Genomic DNA, 20,038 nt, shown 5'->3' on the forward strand with positions numbered 1-20,038 from the left:
AAAGAAAGCAATAGAGGATCAACCCTGTTAGAACCAAGAACCAATCCCCACTGTAGTCTTCCTCGTGTTAGTTTTTATAATCAATTTAATCCATCATACTTACAAATTGAAAATCGAATAGCCAAACAAAGCAAAAAGCCTCTATTTTTGAGAAATGAAGCTTTTCCCAGGAAAGAAACAGCCCATCATATTACAAACAGGCAATACTGATCCTTCCTACTTGCTAGAATCTGGTTCTAAATAGTTTATTCATGATTTTATTGTAGAAGGAAACAAGTTTATAATAGAAACCTTAATTGCAGATTATCCAAGGCAATCAATATAAAAACAGGTTTAAAATCAGTTGACGCCATGTTGACCTGCACCAACAAAATATGTTGAAAATCACCAGATTATAATTATCAGAGTGATTAAGTGACAGGTCCATTATAGACTTCTCTAGCCTCCCCAAAATCTCAGTACAAGTAGTATCATGAACAGGATTGATTTGTGGACAAGGAGTTATTTGTCTAGCATCTTGCTTGGTCAAACTTCATGCTAAGAAGCCCTTCTGAAACTGATCAAGGGCTGTGTCCATCTTTTGACTTTTCCCGTGCCCAAAATCGTAGAAGATGCAGAATAAAAGCCAAAAAGCAGAAGCTTTCCTATTTAACAATACCTCTAAAGAGGCTAAGTTCACAATTTCTGCTTCTCCAGTGCTCTGTTGCATAGTCTGATCAAATGGCCTATAGTTTTTTTATAATGATATTGGTGGTTCAGGAGAGAAAATTCTTCAAAATTTCTTTGCTGCTATCAGAACAAACAAGTGCTGCCCATCACGAGAACACGCAGAAATATTACACCTTTTTCCAGAGAAAATAACTTGGATTTCAAATAAATCAACTCAAACCAGCAATCATGGTATCCCCCGTTGCTCTTCATGGGAATGATGATGGAAGGTGAAAGTGACAGCAGCATCCCAGGCAGTCTTCAAGACTGTGTCCTGCAGCCCACGTTTTTCAGCACAGTGGTTCCACTGGGACAAGTCAGAGGTGCAGTCAGAACCATCTGGAGGTGGTCTGACTTGATGGCCATTTACACAGCGACGACACTTGATCCTGCAATAAAAAGTGCATTTTAATGACAAGAACCAGATGCTTCGAACAATTCCAGACTCACTGCATGCTAGAGAATTTGCAATTTTGAAGACTCCAAGGTAGCAGTAATACAGGTTAGAAGTATGCTCTATTTCACAAAATGAAATGGGCAACTCATCCATGATGTCAGAGGTCACATTCACAGTCAGTGGTAGTTTAAAAAAAAAATCTCAGCTCTTCTCAGTTGACACCAGTATGTATCCTTCCAGTGCTGCAGTCACTGCTATGTCCAACTACTTTCCCTTTCCCCATCTCTACAATTTAGGTTTCTGTTTACTTCTAGATAAACTGAAGATGACATCCCACAGTATGACAAAGTCATGATGTGAAACTTAGAACCTTCATGATACCATCCAGGAAGATAGTGATCTCCATTTAAGAGGGCTCAAAGTAAATAGCTTTAATTTTATACTAGAGCTACTGAAGATGTTCTTTTTGTATGGCCAATGGCAGATAAGACACCCCACTGATGTGTTAATTCTGAATATTTGCACAGCAGCCTACACATGTGGAACCGCAGCCACACCTGATCTGATCCAATTTCTGTATCCCAAAAAAGTTGAGATGCAGCCCACGGTCAGGGCTTACACACATATTGGACTCAGTATTTGTAAAGGGGACTACACACCAACATGTGAATGCTAGAAAGGACAAGATGCCATTGATAATGGGCCAGATTGGCATAATTTCCACCTTAGGACTGCAGAACCTAACCCTTGTGTTAAAATGCAGCCTGACTACTCATTAACCCATGCCCTTCCTAAACCTACTTGTCATGGGTGTCACTTGTGGTAGTCTCATTGAGTGTGAAAAGCTCCTTCAGTTCTCCAAGAGAGAAATGTCTTTCCACATCCTGCTCCTCATCTACCACACAACTGCTGAGTGCTTTCTTGTGGGTCTGCCGCTGGAAGATCTTTTCTTCAATTGTGCCCGTCTACAAGAAAAAAATTAAGGTAAACATTTGAGCTTGGCAAATATCTGGGAATTCTTACAAGGATGCATTACATCAGGGGTGCTCAATACGTCGATCGCGATTGACTGGTGAATCGCGAGGCAAAATGAGTCGATCGCAGGCTTCTCTCCTGTCCACACATCCCTGGGAGTGAGCCCCATTGACTCTACTGGGGCTGACTCGTGAGTAAACCTGGAGAGGAGCCGCTGGCAGGCTTCTCTCCTGTCCACACATCCCTGGGAGTGAGCCCCATTGACTCTACTGGGGCTGACTTACCTTTCCCCTGTTTTTGCACTGGTATGTATGGGGATCTGCCCCCCCCCCCAACTTCCATCTGTTGGTTCTGTGTGCAAGGGGTTTTGCACTGGTCTTGCTGTGATGTCTATATAGAGATCTTCCCTCCCCCACACCTTTCCCATGTTTTTGCACTGGTCTGTATAAACATCTGCTCCCCCCCCCCCCACTTGTATTGGAATCGAGGAAGATCTGGTGAGGAGGTAGATGTGGTGTCAGCAGTGGCCCCTTTAAGGGTAAAGCCTGGGCATCCAGCAGAGTGTGCTGCACAGCTGCAGCCACTTGAAGGCAATAGGGCCCTCAGGGATATAAGAGCACCTGAGGCAGGAAGTGCTCCACTTATTTATGTGAGTCAGCCTTTTCCTACGTGAAGATCATTAAGTCCAAGTACCATTCCACCATGACTGATGAACATTTGGAAGTGTGCTTGAGGCTGGCTGTCAGCAGCTACTGTCCAACTATGCATCCTTGGCTGATTCACTTCAGTGCAAGTCATCAAAGTAAACTCAAGTAATTACAAAAAATGTTTATAGTTAATTATGTTGTGTTGTGCAATATTGGCTCATGTGGTTATGCAAGGTACACCAACATACGTACATTGTACACATAAATGTTATATGTTATGATGGCACGAACATTGTAAAAAAACTCTGGTAGATCTCCGGTCCTTGCTGGGTTTCAAAGTAGCTCTGGAGCCAAAAAAGTGTGAGCACCCCTGCATTACATGTTCTTCAGCTATAAACTGATTTTAAGACTAATTGATTTCTAAAGGTGGATGCACTGAAGCTCCTGATTAGGGATGTGTGATAGTACCAACAATTCTTCATCATGCATCTTTTTTGGAACCTCCCTTCAAACACAATTCCAGCACAATCTCTTTTGCTTATAAGGAGTAGGAGGCTCTTAAATTTAACCAAACCCTTAATATCTATTAACAAAAATGCCATACTTATCTGCAGTGTCACTTGTTAGATTGCTAAAGTATTTGTCTAACACAGTGGTTCTCAAACTTACCTGAGCTGCAGCCCACCTCAGTGTCCAGCTTTGCCATCACAATCCAAAATGGGCCTCAGAAACACTTCTGGATGCAACCAGAGCAATGCAGGAGTGGCTTCCAGAGGTGGGTTGCAACCTGGAAGTGGCCTCCAGTTGCATCTGTTTGGCTTCAATTTGGAGACAGACAGAGGCAAGCGTGGGTAGTTAGGCCCAACTTGCAACTAGCCTAGCCATGACCCACCAAGTGGGTTGCAACCCACAGTTTGAGAAACACTGGTCTAATGCTTTGCATTTACTCCATAACTTCACCCATTTTTAGGTATTAGATCAGGGGTATCCAAACTTTTTGGCAGGAGGGCCACATCATCTCTCTAACACTGTGTCGGAGGCAGGGAAAAAGTTTACATTCCAAATTTGAATAAATTTACATAAATGAATATATTAGAGATGGAACTTATATGATTGAATGAAGATCTTGCAATTGCTCAAGGCCTATAAAAGGCATTTCACAAAGCAAGGCCAGCCTTTCCTGCACTGCCACTGCTGCATCATAGACATGAAACAACAAGCAGTGGAGGGAGCCCTCGTCCCACAGCTGTTTGACACGAGAGGTTGAACAGTCGCCCTCATGCTAACAGCAGTTGTGCCAGGCCAGTTCGGGCTCCAGCAAGTCTCTGGAGAGTCAGAATCTCATTGGAGAGTGAGGGCTCCCTGTGGGCCGGATTGGGAGTCCTCGAGGGCCGCAAGTGGCCCCCGGGCCAGAGTTTGTATTAGATTATAAAAAAGGACCAGAGACAAGATAGTTTAAGTTGAAAAGAAGGAGCCCAAGATAGATCATGCTTTTCATCCAAGAGTAGCAGCAACCTGACAACTGAGTTTTTGCCTCTTTTTTTCAGCAAAGTTCTTAGTGCTAACCACTAAGGCTGAGGAAGATGCCTTGCTGCCTGAATAATGGTCCCATCTCTATATGATTAAAGGCTGTCTTTTTTCCCAAGGATTCAGCAACAGTTACACAGCTCATTTGGGAAATCTTTCTTTGGGGTGTCCCAACAAGGCTTTAGCCTGTTGTACAACACTGTACAACACTGAGTAAAAAGGCTCCATCTGCCTTCATTGTGAATATTCATTGTGATAATTTCTAATAATTTTATATGATACAACATCACCCTCTATTGTTCAATAGGAATCAAACACCTGCTACAAACATGTTTCTTCCTGAAGTAGATTCAGGCTCCACCATATATAACCTGGACAGTAGAACAGAATTATGAAATCTAGATTAGGTCTTACCGACAGTAATCGATAGATATAACAAGTCTTCTTTTGGCCATCTCTCCACACCCGGGCCATGGCTTGTTCATCATTGGCTGGATTCCAATCTGGGTCAAACATCACAAGTCTGCTTGCTCCAATCAGGTTTAAGCCACAGCCACCAGCTTTACTGCTCAGCATGAAAATGAATTCAGGATTCTGTGGTGCCAAAACCAGTTCTGATTAAGTGCTAGGCAATATCAATGAAGCTGTCAAATACTTCTGCAGAAAAACTTACTTCAGAGTTAATTGCTTTGCTGTAATCTAAGTAAGCAGGATAAACACAGAGAAGGTCTATATAAGGCCATAACAAGTTGGTTGACTGCTCCTACATTTCACTCTAAAGTCACTATTATTCATTCAATTTTTTTCTTCCAGCCCAACAACACTGATATTTGGTTGTGTGAACACCAACCAGAGATATAGCCTATGATTCATGAAAGCCAGTCCCCTGCCAGCTTCCCCTTTCTGATTCTAATCATACTGGGTTTGAATCCTGGAACAAAGAATAGACTTTAGAAGTTCAGCATCTGGGATGCAGAGAAGAGAAAACAGACTGTTAGTTGGATAAGTAATTACACAAAAATGAATGGCTATGTAAATGACGCAATTGATGTTTCACTTTCTTGTATATGAATCCTACACACGCCAGATTAAAATGGTTTCCTGTTAAGAAGAGTTGCATTATCATGCAACATCTCTGTTTCAGACAAAGGTCATTAACTTCTACTATAATTGAGTTTGGGCAACATGGCCCCAACACACAACAAAAACGGCCTTTCAACTGAATACTATAATTGATTTTTCCGGTTACAGGATAGTAGGATGCAAGTCTTGCAGTTTCACTTACAGAGGGGCTGTTGAAACGCTCCACTACCTTTGCTCTCTTTTTAATGGACATAGTGCCATCCAGGCGGACATATAAATACCTGGAACAAAAACACCCACATGCGCAGGTTAGGAACATGATTTAATCCCTCACACATAAGATAATTCTAGAAGTGATTGTGCTACTGAATGCATTTTTAAACCTTTGTAACACAGTGTTTTACTAAGACACAGAAGTCAGACCAGAGTCCACAATTTCTATCCAAGGAGGATCTCCCCTTAGTTATAGGAACAGCCTAGCAACATGAAGCACAACAGCTTCTATTCCACACCTTCAGAGAGTCACACAATTGACTATTATACCTCCTAGTTCTGCAGAGTTTCTCAAAGAGGTCCAGGGTCTGAGTGTAATTAGAGACTAGGACTACTTTATCATTACTGGTACTCCTAGTAACTGCCAGGATGTAATCCAAAACCAGCATTTTTCCTGGAAGAGAAAAAAATTACACCTGGTGCATTCATGCCAAAAAAGTGAGGAGCAATCAAGAATTTAAAATATCTGTACTAATGCAGAGAGTGATTTTGCAGCAAAGTTTACCTGAGAGCTGGGGTTCTAGGGATTTTGTGCTGTAGCCAGGAGGAAACAACTGCAAAGCACCCACAAATCCTTCTTCTTCTTCTACACACTTCTCATATATCAGGGCAGGGTCTGGAAAACAGAATTCAAGATACTAGTGCCTTGCAGCAACAACTTCCCATTTAACAAAGCAAAGTATATTAAACTTCCCATTTAATATAGGTCATAGCAAGATGGAAATAACATATTTCTAATATCATGTACTACATAGATACAGAAAAAGAATCTGAGCAGCCCTATTACCAACAATTTTGTTTTTAAATAGACATATGCTTTTCTCTTTTCCTCCATATTTATTGGCTCCTCTTCCACAGCTTTAGTTCTAGACCCCTGGTAGTTCCCAACAGGGCAGCAGGTGTCTTTCCCTTAGCCTGCTTTACCAACAAAGAAAAAAAGCCTTCTAGTCCTTTCCCAGAACCCACAGTTTTTACACTTGCACAGATGTCTAAACTTACTTCTACAACAATGCCATTTTCTAATAACCACATAGAGATGATGATCCTATTGTTCCTCACAACAAGAATACCTCTGACCTGAATTTTGAACCCTGAATTAATTTGAGACCTTTCTTGGAGGAAAGGCAAGCTATAAATATAAAAATAAAAAGAATCATTATTTTAAGAACTGCAATGAAGAATCACTACTGTGAAGTGCAGATCTTACCATAGGGTGTTAAAGGAACACCTTCTTAGTGATCAACACTCTACATGCAAAATTATCAACAATTCAACTTCAGACAGTAAAGCATTCAGGAACAAATGTTTATGTTGCAGGTCCTTGGGATACAAGTATAACAAAAAATAATTGGCAGAATTACTCACGGTTACAGAGTTTTTTCAGAGATGTGATTGAGGAGAGAGAAGAAACATTTATCTTTCCCTCTTTCAGATCTTCAGCTGGTTTTGCTTGTTTCAAGAAGTGTTTGTACAGCTCAGTCTGAAGGGGAGTCAGCCTGAAGCGAAACAGGACACTAATTACACTATGATCACTAAAGAACTGACCAGTCCAAAATTATGTTGGACCCATTTAGGCCTAAAGAAACATAATCCTTATTGACTCAAACTTTCTAAAGTATAAATGGTAAGCTACTTCAGCTACCAATGTTCACTGTTTTGGATTCAGAACTATGCTTGGAATATAAAAAACACAGCTTTCATTGACTTAGTCATTCACTAACCTTTAAGAACTCTAACCTCCACTGTCTGCTTTTTGAAATTAGATTTACTTTCAGTTCACATATGTCTTGAAAATCACAAGTCATTTAAAAAAATCCTTCCTTTCCCCAACAGAATCAAAAGACAGTCTCAAAGAGATAGTACTAAGGTCACTGCTAAAAACCAAAGTAATTAGGAGTAAGATAGGCAACAAGTTGCTATTGATAGAGCTTACTTTTATGTTTTTCACCTTAGCAGCAAGTTCAATCACATCAAGAGATGGGAGTTAGAATACTGCATTCTAGCTCCAACAAAGAAGGACTCTGAAAACTCCTTCTCTCACAATCTCTCAGCTCAACAAACTGAGAGGACATTCCAAAAAGCAAATAAAGACCAAATCATTTTAGTTGCCTCTTCTTTAATGCTCTGTATGCATAACTTTTGTAGTCCTTTGTCTACTTTGCTATACATAGATAGCATCTATGGCTATCATAAGATACACTGTTCCTGACAGGAAGTCAATTTTCAGTTTCACAGCTAAGGCAAACATTTTTGCTCACTAAGGTGTTGCTTGAAACTCACTAACATAAGGCATTACTTTTACAAGCCAACTACCCTTAAACTGTGGTGTGCAACCAAGACCGCAACCACTAACTTGCTGCATCAGCAACCCTTCCGTTGTCTGTTACTTCCAGTGTCCCAGTCCCAGCTGACATATTTCCTAACATTTCTGTCAATGTTAGTAGCCAGGATTGAGGAAAAGGAAAGATGCAGAGGCTTCTGGAGCTCTTACTGAACAGGAACGCAAGACTACAGGATGTAGTTCATCAAAACCTGTTCTGCGTGCCACATGAGTAGGAAAGCCTTTAAACTCAGAGAAAAAGCCAACTGGCATCTAACATACATTGAATGTAAAGGCAACAGTTTTCTGAATTACAGGCTGTATCTGCACTGTGCGTGGGAATGAGTACAATATGTTCTAGAGTTCACTACACAAATCACTTCACCAGTGCTCCTTCTGTTCACACTGCGTTCACACTTCACAAGTGCTCCTTCTGCAGTCTGCAATGAACTGCCTGCTCAGCTCCACACTTTGCGGCTTTCTGCACTCCCAGGAGTCACAGCATCAGAGTCACAGAAAAATCCCTACAGGCTTACTGCACTGAGCCTATGCAAAATTGGCCAGCTTAGCACTGAATCATGTCCCATAATACAGTTCATTCAGAGCGCGATACCATAGTCTTTCGAGACTGAAGGTTTCCAACAACAACAACAACAAAAATACAGTTCATTATTGCCTAAAAAACCCTACTGGCTTCCTCACTGGGTTGTGCAGAGCATGCAACAATTGCCTACAAACACAAGTTATCTGCTTGTGAGTAGCGCCAGTCAGGTGCAAGGGAAGAAATTTTTAAAAGTCTGGGCACAAATGTCCCGATTTTGGATGTCCAGAAAACAGGTAATCTACCTTCATAAGTTTAGATGCAAAGCAAAACTATATTGCATGTTGTTATAGAGCAAAAGAGTGCTTGGGTGATATTCTGAATGAAAGGCATCTTCTTACATCTTGAGTATTACAATTCTTCCACAGAAAGACAAGCTGTTCCATTGTGGCTAACTTTTTGCCTTAGATTTTACGTACCTCATTTTCTTTATATTCAGAAGGCAATGGTTACAACATTCCAGTGCTGTATACTATGATTAGTATATCATAATCAATCATCAACCATCACCTTTCCAATAGCATATAGCAACTCCAATAACTAGATAAGTGTCAGCATAATGAAGTCTAACTAATTTATTCACTGGAATTTAAGATGGAATGTTAAGTGGCCATTACTGAAGGGCAGGTTAAAATATGTTGCCAAAACAGCATAACACCCAATAGACACTTGTTTAGCCCTAGATTTAGAATCCAAAGTCAAAGACTTCAGCACAGTTGTGATTCATTACTTCTAGATTCAGTACAAAAAAGATCTGCGCTTTATTTTACAAGTTGTCTTAGCTTGTACCTGCAACATACTACTTGCTCAATCTTCACAGGCAGATATTTAGACAGAATATCTGAAGTCCTTCTTATAAGGCACCTAGAAAGAAACAAAAACAAGGTTAAGACATTTCTGCCCAACATTGCATATATGCAACAGGGACCAAATGTGTGCACCTGTGAGCCAGGCAAAAACGAGTTACTACTGTTAACAAGACTGAAGTTCATTACCAGCTTCCAGCAGCATATCAAAGCATATTAAATTCCAGATATGTTTTCAGTGTTGCAAATTTTGCTCACCAAAGCAAGTATACCACTGACTTATGGTAAGCATGAAAAGCCCCAGCCTTCTTCTCAACTCTGCAGTCACTGACACAAGCCAAGTGATGAACTACAACTTACAGCCTGCAACTTCCCCAGATCCAAAGTGGGGAGGAAGGCTGGGGCTTCTCTGGCTGCTGCAGCAACCCAGAAAGCCTTGATGGTACAAGTCAGCAAGCCCCAGCCACTCTTTCTAGCTCCCAGCTCTGGGGTGGGGAGAAGAGCACGGAGGGAAGAGGCTGCAGGGGCTGTGGTGCTGACAGAGGCCCAGCCTCAGAGAGCGGCCATCTGAGCAGCAGATGTCAGGAGTGGAACAGGCTCAGGAAATGGGAGATAGAAGGGGGGGCAGGAGCCCCAAGGCCAGCCTTATAGAGCCTGGGAAGGGAAAAGAGATGGGGCTGGCTTATCCTGTATAAAGCTCAGCCCAGCCAATGATGAGGTTCTGCCATGACAAGACTGCTGGCTGGCGAGGAAGCCAGTAAGTCCATGAGCCAGGAGTGAGAGCCACAACTGGGAAGAAGGAAAAGGGTGATGCAAGCCCCTGCCCCATAAGCTAAGTGAGGCCTGTGGGCTGGGTCTCCCTGGCAGAGGCTGACCTCGGTGGAGCTCCGCTGCTACCCCTCGTGGACCCCTTGGTGACCCTGGGGTACCTGGGACCCACCCTGGGGCACCACAATCACTCTTTCTGCCCTGACATGATCTTCAGGGCTAAACAAGGAAAATAAATGTATTTTAAGACAAGAAGGATGCTGACTTTACCTGTTGACAATGCTGATCAGCTCTTTAAGTCTCTCCTCTCCTTTCTGCCTCTCTGATTCACTTGCCTCTGCATCTCTGCCTTTCAGGATTGGTATTTCAAAGCGTTTTTTAAACTCCTGAGCTGTACCTGTTTCAGAAACCAAAAGCAGAAAAGAAAATGTGACTTATAGTTTCATCTTTGTTAATATTTTACTTAACATTTTTATCATAATACTTCAAGTAATTGCCATATTAAGAGCGCATTTCTAACAAGGATCTTGATGATCCCATGCTGTTCTGAAGTTTAAGAAACATGAGCTTTTATTGTGAGAGCCAAATAGAGAGGCATGTATATAGAGAGGAACTTTTAGAAAGAAGTGTATTGAACTGTTCTGGAAACTCTTGACTCTAGCCCTTCTTACTATGTCAAGAGCCACTTCTCTGACTTGAAGACACATCTAGCCACCGCACACGACCTTCATCACTGAATAAATGTCAAAGGTTGGAATATGGCACAGTTAGAAATGCTGTCACCGCTCCCAAAGGAAGCAAAAAACTGATAAACTTGCATGAAGTCCTCATTTTTTTAAAGTTCAAAGAAGAGATACCTTGACATCCCAGATAGTCCAATGAAATTGTTGACCATTAATTAGTAAGTTAATGCCACAAGGATGCATGCAACTGAGCAAGTAGGACAACTTCATAGAAATTCAAATGGGCAACACACAGCCAAATGCACACATGCCCAGGCAGAATAAGCTGACCTGCCACTTGCTGACCTCTGAATTAGATAACAATCCTCACCTAGAATACCCGAGTTGACAAAATGTACTAGACTGAAGTACTCAAGGAGGTCATTCTGAATGGGTGTTCCTGAGATGAGCACCCGGCGGGGCGTGTTCAAACGGTTGAGAGCCTGGTATGTTTGGTTGTCTGAGTTCTTCAGTCTGTGGCCCTAAAATAGTATAAATTATTGAATACATTACATGGTATTTGAGTGGACAAAGCAATTTGATGCCTATTATATTTAGTTTTACAGAACCAGCATACAACTACTACCCCACAGCAATAGTTAACAGATACTAAATGCAATGTGGTCTCTGTTCACAAAACGTGCTAGGTCACTTATCAAGTTGAACTTTTACAAATACATGTCCCTCTTTCTTTAGTTATAACCTTTACTAAATCAGGTCCAATCCACTGGGTGCCACTAGTGCTCAACATACGACTGCAAGGGACAACATGTGGCCATAAGACAGGTGTGCCAAAAAAGGACTACAAGATCAGGTTGCTGCAAAACAGGGTTCTCTTTTCCCCCTTCAGGAAAAATTATGGGTGAATTGGAATAGGATCTGATCCCAATTCATGTTCTCAGAATGCAAGAAACAACAATGTAGGTCCCTCCATGCCCTGAAGCATCAGATGTGTATAAGAAATTGAAGGTACCTCATCACAGATGACCAGCCCGACACTCTTTTTCTGGAGGACTTCAGCATGAAGACGGAATGTCTCGTAGGAAATTATCAGGATAGGGGATGGGACTCGCAGGCCTCGCTGGTTCATAAATCCAACTATTAGAGAAAGTACATAGGGAAAAACATCTGAAAGCCATTTGTATTTGAAAGCCATAGGAAAGATTAGTAGTAGTAGCAGTAACTTTATTGTCATTGTGCTACAGCACAATGAAATTTATGCACCTTTGAGATACAAGCATAAATATATACTACAATTCCAACAATCACACTCTACACACTCACCCACACATTCTATATAACATGCATCATGATATAAAAACAGTATAACAGACCATAATGCCCAGGTGTATGGTAATAACTATATCGCCTTATTCAACGTAATTATGGCTGTGGGATAAAAACTGTTCAGGAATCGTGTGGTGCTTGCTCTAATAGTTCTGTATCGTCTACCCGAAGGCAACAGTTCAAAGAACTTATGAGCCGGATGGAAGGGGTCTCTCAGAATACTATGTGACTTCTGCAGACAGCAAGATGTATAGATGTCCTCCAAAGCTGGTAGATGAAGGTTGATGCTGTGCTACGTGATCTTAATAATTCTCTGCAGAGCTTTAAGGATCGGTAACTTCACAGGCCTGGGTGTCCATTGTTAAAATGAGTCCAAGTGAGTCATTTCCCCAGTAAGCACATCAAGTTTTCTCCTTCCTCCAACACAATATGTGTTATACTTATACTATATTGCCACATAGTGTTTGGGTGTGCAACCTTCTACACAACCATGTCTGCATCTCAATAATCCAAAGTTACTTTACTAACTCATGTCTGAGTTGGAACTCAATCTTAGACCACCCAGATCCAACAAGCCACCCACAAAACTTTGCTTACTAAGGCTTTCTCTGCAGCCATCTCTTCACTCATAGTCCTTTTCAATCTCTGCTGTTTCTCTCTCTCTTCACAACTTTACAGGTCTTGAGACAAATTGCTCAACATGAATCAAGCCTAGTAAAAAGTGATCATGGTCTTAATTTTGACGTTCTTCAGTAATTCAGATAATACAGTGTCCCTGTGTTCCAATACAACGGCTTCAAAAAACATTGTGCAGCCTTCATACCTAGTTTATTGTCTATGTCCTCCTTGGAGCCTCCATCAATAGCTAGTGGCTGGATTCTTCCGCCGAGCCATTTACCCACTTCATTGTACCAGTTTTTCACCAGGCTGGAGGGCGAGACCACGATCGCCTTGTCAATTTCAGGTTTGCAATCCGGACTTTGGCGCAAGAGTGTCCACATCAAAGTGATACACTGCAAGGTCTTACCCAGACCCATCTCATCTGCCATAATGCAGCCATAACTTCCAGGGATTCGGCGACTTGTCACACACTCCCACAGGAATTTCACCCCCTACATGAAAGAAATGTTCTCCATAGTTCAGATCAGACTCATGGAATATTAAAAAAAATTATACTGTGGTAATCAGCTGCATCATAAAACTGAAATACCTTGCAGGTTACAGTGCTAATTACCCCCAAAGTGTAAAAGTCACACCACCACCTATATAGGAATTGTAGCTGTATACATGGTATAGTGCTAAAAATCCTGAATCAGATCTAATACCACAAATAGTTGAAGGTCATTACAATTCTTACATTAAGAAGCAAAAGCAGCAGAAATTAAATATTTAAGCTGGCAGAATGTCACCAGTGTATTTCTTTCAAGAGGTGTTACAGCAAAATAGCTCAAAACCTGCTCAGCAGGGTGTAGAGGATACTACAGATATTCAAGATTTTAATCACAACTTTGAGTTACCTTACCTTCCTCAACTACACAAGCCACTGAAAAGGTAACATTTGCTCAGAAAAATATATCCGAGCATAGCACATGGTTCCAATAATGCAATCTACTGCAGCTTAGACAACCTACCCATTCAATTTGAGGCAATATGGTTTTCAGATTCAAGATTTTTCAGGAATTAAGACCCTCTTTAAAATACTAATCACAGTGGTAGCACCTATATTATGCATTTGGTTTCTAGAACACTCACCTCTCTCTGATGGGGTCGTAAAACACGACTAAGAACAGGGTCCACTACAACATGAACAGGTAGTTTGTCCCTTGAGGAAACAAACAGAAAATGGATACAAGTGAACACACTGGTCCATGTCTTATGAGAAAATTCTCCAAGGGATACAAGAAACACTGATGCTAATGTACCATTCTGCCTCACAAGACAGAGAGGCTCATCATGGTTATTCTCATATGCAGAACTTATTCCTCAGCACTGATCCTGCTTAAGGTCATACAAATTCAAAGATGCTTTGGCTACATCCAGAGGCAGCCATTACTGGGGCACATAATTTTGGAACTAAGAAAATAAGAACAAATAGCTCTGTTTCCTACCTGATGAATACTGGGAAGGAAGTTGTTATTAAACAGGAAACATCACTTCTGCAAGTTTCTACAAGCTTTGTTGTAGCTCAGGGTTTCCAAAGGACTTCCACTCTTAAGTCACCTCTTCCAACAACCTACCCGATTTCTATAGCATCTTTGTGGTCTTCTGAATCAATGTCAACAATCTAGTTGGGGAACTTTGGTATGAAATGCAAACCAATGTAGGAATGTCATGCATGCGGCACTCCCTTGAGTCTCCATAACAAAACAGGTTTAAGCCTAGCAGCTCTGTTGTAAAACTCCCAATTTATGATGAATTAGAATGTCAGTTTTTAGATCTAAGGCTCAAATCCAAAGACTACTCCAGAGCCACAAAACAGGTAAAGAAATAAATGGAAACAGAAATGTGAACCCAACTGAAGAAAGGTTGGAAGTGGAAATATGAGAGAAAGAGAGAGAAGACAAAATCATAAAACAGAGACAACTCACTTGTCTATTTTCAATTGGTCATGAGCACTTAGAGGCGGTGGCTCATACAGCACCAGAGCCCCTTCTTCAAAAGGATCATGGAGAGCATGTCTTACCCCTACATGTTTGATACCCAGGGCCCTAAAACCAAGGGAGCCTGAAAGATCACACAAAGAAAGCAATAAATAAGCTCTTCACTTCCCAGAAAATGCAGGATTGTCAAATATTATTATTAACTTTATTTTTACCCTGTCTTTCTCCCCAGAGGGACCCAAAGCAGCTTACAACAAAGGTTAAAAACATAAAATAAAAACAATTTTTAAAAAAATGAGATTTCAGTGACAACACACCATCTTTCAGGGGGAGATACTGAAGGACAGGATATTACATTAAGTCTGGTGCATCACTGCTGTCAGGTTATTGACAGCTTCATAAAACTACGCATAGCATAAAGCTAGCAGTAGCATGAGACAGAATTCTGTCCAAGGTATTTTTTAATGGAACTAACAGTTCTCTGGCTAAGTTCTCTGGAAAAGGCATAAGTTGTCACTGGCACTGCCAGCAATGTGTGGGCATAAACAGCCTGTCCATTCTTCTGCACAAATGGACAACAAAATCATAGTTTACCATATGGATTGACGGCTGTAGTCCCTTTTCCTCTCAAATGTGATTATAAGTTGTATACTCATGCAACATATGTTTTGCCTTCTGCAATTCACAATTTAAGTCTTATCTGCAAGTATGTCTAAAGAAATCTCAACCTATTTCACCACAAAGCAGTATTGATACCAATTGAATATTACTTGGGTTATTTTACCTGTATAGTTTGGAATGGGTACTTTGAAAGGTTTTGACAAAATGCTGCGGATAAAGGCCTCCTGGAAATTAAAGTATCAAACATCATTAATTTAACATTAAAAAATCAATTCAGTTAATAAGTAAGAATGCTTAAAAGAAAGTTGTACTGAAATCAATCGGACATATTTACTTGGAAGTGTATTTACATGACATTCATAAACTTATATGGAACCTAATATCTGGGGCCCTTGGTATGTCTTTACTGAATGTTTAAAAACCCATAATCATCCCAAATCTCTCTTTATAATATACAGAATATCCCAAGACCTGGGGCTAAGAAAATTCCAGCTTAACAGCCATCATTCTCTTATTTCATATTCCAAAATAAAATTGATAGCACTTTCTGTCCTATTACATTGAGGCAGAAGTAAATCCCATAAAGACATCATCTACACCACAACCCTAATTCCAAAACACTAAGGTCCCACATCTAGATATGGACAGGGAAAGCTCAATCCTTATTACCACTCATACAGTTCTTGGCCTTACTCAACAGATTAAGGATAAACACTGCACTGGTGATCATGACTTTTATCTTTATAGGCTTATCACCTCAGGCACAGGATGCAGGAAAAGGTGCTATGAGATCATCTATCTTGCAAACCTTATTTAACAGAAACATCAGTAGAATTGATTTTGCATTCCTAGAAAGCATAAGTAACTTGTACTAAGTAGAGGTGCTTGTAAGATAGGATTACAGCCCAAGTCTTACTGAACACAATGGGCTTACTTCTGAGTAAATAACACAGTTTTCAAACACCTCTAGTGCCAAGCCCTATGGTTGTAAAGTTTAAAAAGTCACTTGCATGTTTGCTGCCATCAAGACAGTGAGGTCGGTTGGTCAGCTGAGCCAAGGGTTTCCGGAAAGGTGACATATAACACTCTCTGTTCTCAGCCTTGCTGCCATGCTTCTGCCTCTTTGGAGTCTAGAAAACATATATATTAATCATCTAGTTAGTTTATGCTTCTAAGCTCTTTCCTGAAAAAAGACACTGATTTTCACTGTCAGTACCACACACCCTGGCCCGGCTTTCAAAAATAGTGCTAAGCTTGATAGATTAAAATGCAAACATACCCCAATTTGTTTCATTTCCTTAAGTAAAGTTTGAAAAGGGGACAGGGAGTGTGTGCATATTCTTATCCCTGCTCAGCCATGAAGCTCACTGGGTAACTTTGGGCAAGTCACTCTATTAAACCAACTTATTTAAAATACTGATATCTAACTCTCCTCAAACATTGGGTACTCAACTTTAAAATCTTTAACACAATAAAATACAGTGTAAAAGCAGTAACCATAAAAGCATAATAAAAATACATCATAGGCAAGCAGAACAAAAAGATCAGCAGCATGAACAATATTAAAATTATAACTTAAAGTAGAAGCAGTACATCAAAGCAAAATTAGAATCTCATGCAAGCCAGCTCCTTGAAAAAGGAAGGGATACAAATGTAGAACACTTAACTGATTTATCAAGAACTTGAGATCAAGGAAGATTACCAGTGGAGGTTTTCTCAGAAGCTTGGACATTGGTGAGGAGTGGTTAAGCAATGAGAAAGAAAAGAACCCCCTCTGCAACAGAGTGAAACACTTTACAGCTCACCAAGGTGCTCACACCTTGCTAGCAATCCTGGTTCCAGATTTCAGAGAATATGACTACAGTCTCAGCCTCTTGTGATCTTTGGTGCTTTCTCTCACTCTTTTCCCCAGACTTCCACTTCTCTTCCCCACTACCACACAACTTCTTGTTCTTTTGTCCCTGGTCCCCTGGGTAATCTCCCCAATTTCCCTAAGACACTAATGTCCAGCTCCTCCTCCTCTATGCCTGTTTTCCACCACCATGTGCCCCTTTTCCTTGTGCAGATTTTGTCTCTCTCTTTGATCCACCAAATAGCTGGTGTGTGTGTTTTGTTGAGTTATGTACTGCATTTTTTTATGTTCCCTTCCTTAGTTATATATCCATACCACAATAAAAGTCATACCTTGTTGCATCTATATCTTTGCATTTGTCCTTATTTCATGCCAATTCATTGTGTTATGCCACAAGTCACTGCACTTGCTCCCTGTACACACAGTCAATTTCCCCCATGTGCACATGCACAACTTACAGTGCTGGGGATGACCTACAAATCCTTAATAGATTGGGACCTAAATACTTGAAAAACCATCTGTCCTCATATGAATCTGCATTTCCTGTGAGATCATCAGGGGAGGGGGGACACTGTTGCAGGTGCAGTTGATAGTGACTCACAAGGCCTTCTCTGTTGTGGTACCCAGTCTGTGAAATTCATTTCCAAGCAAGATTAGGATTGCCCCTTCTGTATTCATGCTCAAAGAAAAGTTCAAATGTGTTTGTTCCCCCCAAGCCTTTAATTGATATGATGATGATTCTGGCTCTTAAGTGTTATTTTGTTGCCTTGTTCTATATTTTATTTGCAATGTTTTATTTTGATTGGTTTGTATTAATTTAGTGTTGTTAACCACCATGAGCATCCTATTCAGTAAGGATTGGAAAGGTATAAACTAGTGGTTTTCAACCTTTTTCATCTCATGGCATACTGACAAGGCACTAAAATGGACAAGGCACACCACCAGGTTTTTGACAACTGACAAGGCACACCATGCTGCCAGTGGGGGCTCACATCTCCCACTGGCTCTATTAATAAATGACCTTCCCCCAAATTCCTGTGGCACACCTGTAGACCACTTGCGGCACACCAGTTGAAAATGGCTGGAACAAACACTTAATGGAAGTAAGTAAACATACTTTTTAGTCTCTGCAGCATGAGTTCCTCAAGATACATCTAATGTGCCCGCTAGCCAATAAGCAACTGAAACATCCACTGACCTGCTACCTTATTAATACTGGTACAGTACTTCAGAGAGTTCAAAGCCCTTCACATTCTTTACCTAGTGCAGCCACTTTCAACCACTGTGCTGTGGCATATTTGGTGTGCCACACATGGAGTGCACGTGTGCCATGGGAGTTTGGGGGAAGATCATTTGTTAGCAGGGCCACTGGGGAGCCCCTGCTGTCAGTGAGGTGTGCCATGTCAATTGTAAAAAAAACTGATAGTGTGCCTTGACAATTTTAGTGCTTTGTCAGTGTGCCATGAGATGAAAAAGATTGAAAATCACTGACCTACTGTGCGGGGGGGGGGGGCATTCCATGGGGGTGGAAAGTAGGGCCACTTAGTGAGGTCAAAGTTTAAAATGGAGTCTTCCTGGTTCACAGCTCAGCCACTACACAAGTTATAGTCACTCTACTGTCCAAGTAGGAAATGATGGGTGCATTAGATTAGATCAGAACTTTTTCAAATCATGGTTCCCTTGATCTACTGGGCCATAGCTCCCCATTAGGACTGCAATCCGATACACTGTATAGGGCTGCAGGCTTTCTGCAAGGATTCCACAGTTCCCGTGGCTAGTCTTCCACAGCTTTCTGGGGACCCACAGCTTCCAGCTTGGGATCCACTGGATTAGAAGGACAGCCATCTCAGCCCACCCAACGGATCACACCAGTATAAAGAGATCCCAGTTAAAGGACCGGCAACTCACAGCTTCAGGGTGCCAGTCCTCATCCTCCTCAGAGCCATCGCCTCCCGGCTTCCTCTTGGCCAGCTGGCTGGGAGCCAGGCTTCTCCTCTGCAAGAAAGAGCAAGGCTGAAAGTGCCACCACCCCGCAGGGCACCCCTTCCTGCCCACCGCCCCTTACCATTTCCTCCCAGGCGAGTTGCTTCCCATCTGGGCACAGGTGCAGAGGGTGGGTCAGTCCCAGGACATTAGGGGGACTGCAGCACTGAGGTCAATGGGACTGATGGGGGGGAGCAGCAGAGACTAGGCGGGTCAGAGTCAGGGGGGGCTGGATGGGAAAGCCAGAAGCAGGGCAGGGACAGTGCCAGAGGCTGGCTAGGGCAGGTTCAACACAGAGGAGGGGGCAGGGCTGGCTTCCTATATGGGGATGGTGGTCAGGGGTGCCCTGTGCCAGAGCCAGCCCAGGCACTCGAGGAGGGCTCAGGCAGTTAAGGAAAGAGCAACGCCTGCGCCCCCCGACTGGCATTCGAACGCCGGCACGCGCAGTAAGCAGGGCTGCGAACAGGAAGGAGGGGGCAGCTGCGCCTCTTTCGGATTTCCCGCGCGGCTCCTTCCACGCGCCAGGCGCGACCAATCGCACACCGATCGAGAAACTTGCTGTCGATCGACTAGCTCTAGTTTCCTCTTTCCAGGCACTGAAGCGGAGGAGTTCAGAAAGGGAGGCGGGAGCCGCAGAAGGAAGCGCCGGCGCTTGGGAAAGCCCGGGCTGCGGTGGCTGTAGTTTTGCGCGTGCGCCCTCCTGTGTGTGTGGTGTCTATGCACAGAACAGGCACCTTAAAAGAGGGGCAGGTGTAATGGGGCATGCGGCTGCAATCCTATCCACACTTACCTGGGAGTAAGTCCTATTGACTATACTGGGACTTGCTTCTGAGTAGACATGCCTAGGAGTGGGCTGTGAGGCTGCAGT

General features: G+C 42.1%; 1 protein-coding gene across 1 annotated transcript; it reads right to left on the bottom strand.

The window, feature by feature from the left end:
- Positions 1–309: 309 nt before the first annotated feature.
- On the bottom strand, positions 310–19,336 carry RAD54L (RAD54 like). The gene is made up of 18 exons (XM_066625381.1): positions 19,253–19,336; positions 19,096–19,182; positions 16,346–16,465; positions 15,499–15,559; positions 14,703–14,838; positions 13,867–13,936; positions 12,938–13,226; positions 11,801–11,925; positions 11,159–11,309; positions 10,376–10,502; positions 9,321–9,395; positions 6,976–7,106; positions 6,116–6,226; positions 5,881–6,004; positions 5,540–5,618; positions 4,669–4,848; positions 1,907–2,070; positions 310–1,097 (listed from the first exon to the last, which is right to left on the bottom strand). Exons 1-18 carry the CDS (start codon positions 19,253–19,255, stop codon positions 896–898), a joined length of 2,235 nt encoding a protein of 744 aa, XP_066481478.1. The 5' UTR covers positions 19,256–19,336; the 3' UTR covers positions 310–895.
- Positions 19,337–20,038: the final 702 nt, after the last annotated feature.

The sequence above is a fragment of the Tiliqua scincoides genome, chromosome 4 (assembly GCF_035046505.1).
Source record: "Tiliqua scincoides isolate rTilSci1 chromosome 4, rTilSci1.hap2, whole genome shotgun sequence".
Taxonomy (NCBI): Eukaryota; Metazoa; Chordata; class Lepidosauria; order Squamata; family Scincidae; genus Tiliqua; species Tiliqua scincoides.

Excerpts from the sequence above, each read along its gene's own strand:
- RAD54L (XM_066625381.1), bottom strand. Across the intron at positions 13,937-14,702 it reads GACCAATTGAAAATAGACAA|GGACAAACTACCTGTTCATG; the intron begins GTGAGTTGTCTC and ends TGTTTCCTCAAG. Across the intron at positions 13,227-13,866 it reads TACGACCCCATCAGAGAGAG|GGGGTGAAATTCCTGTGGGA; the intron begins GTGAGTGTTCTA and ends TCTTTCATGTAG.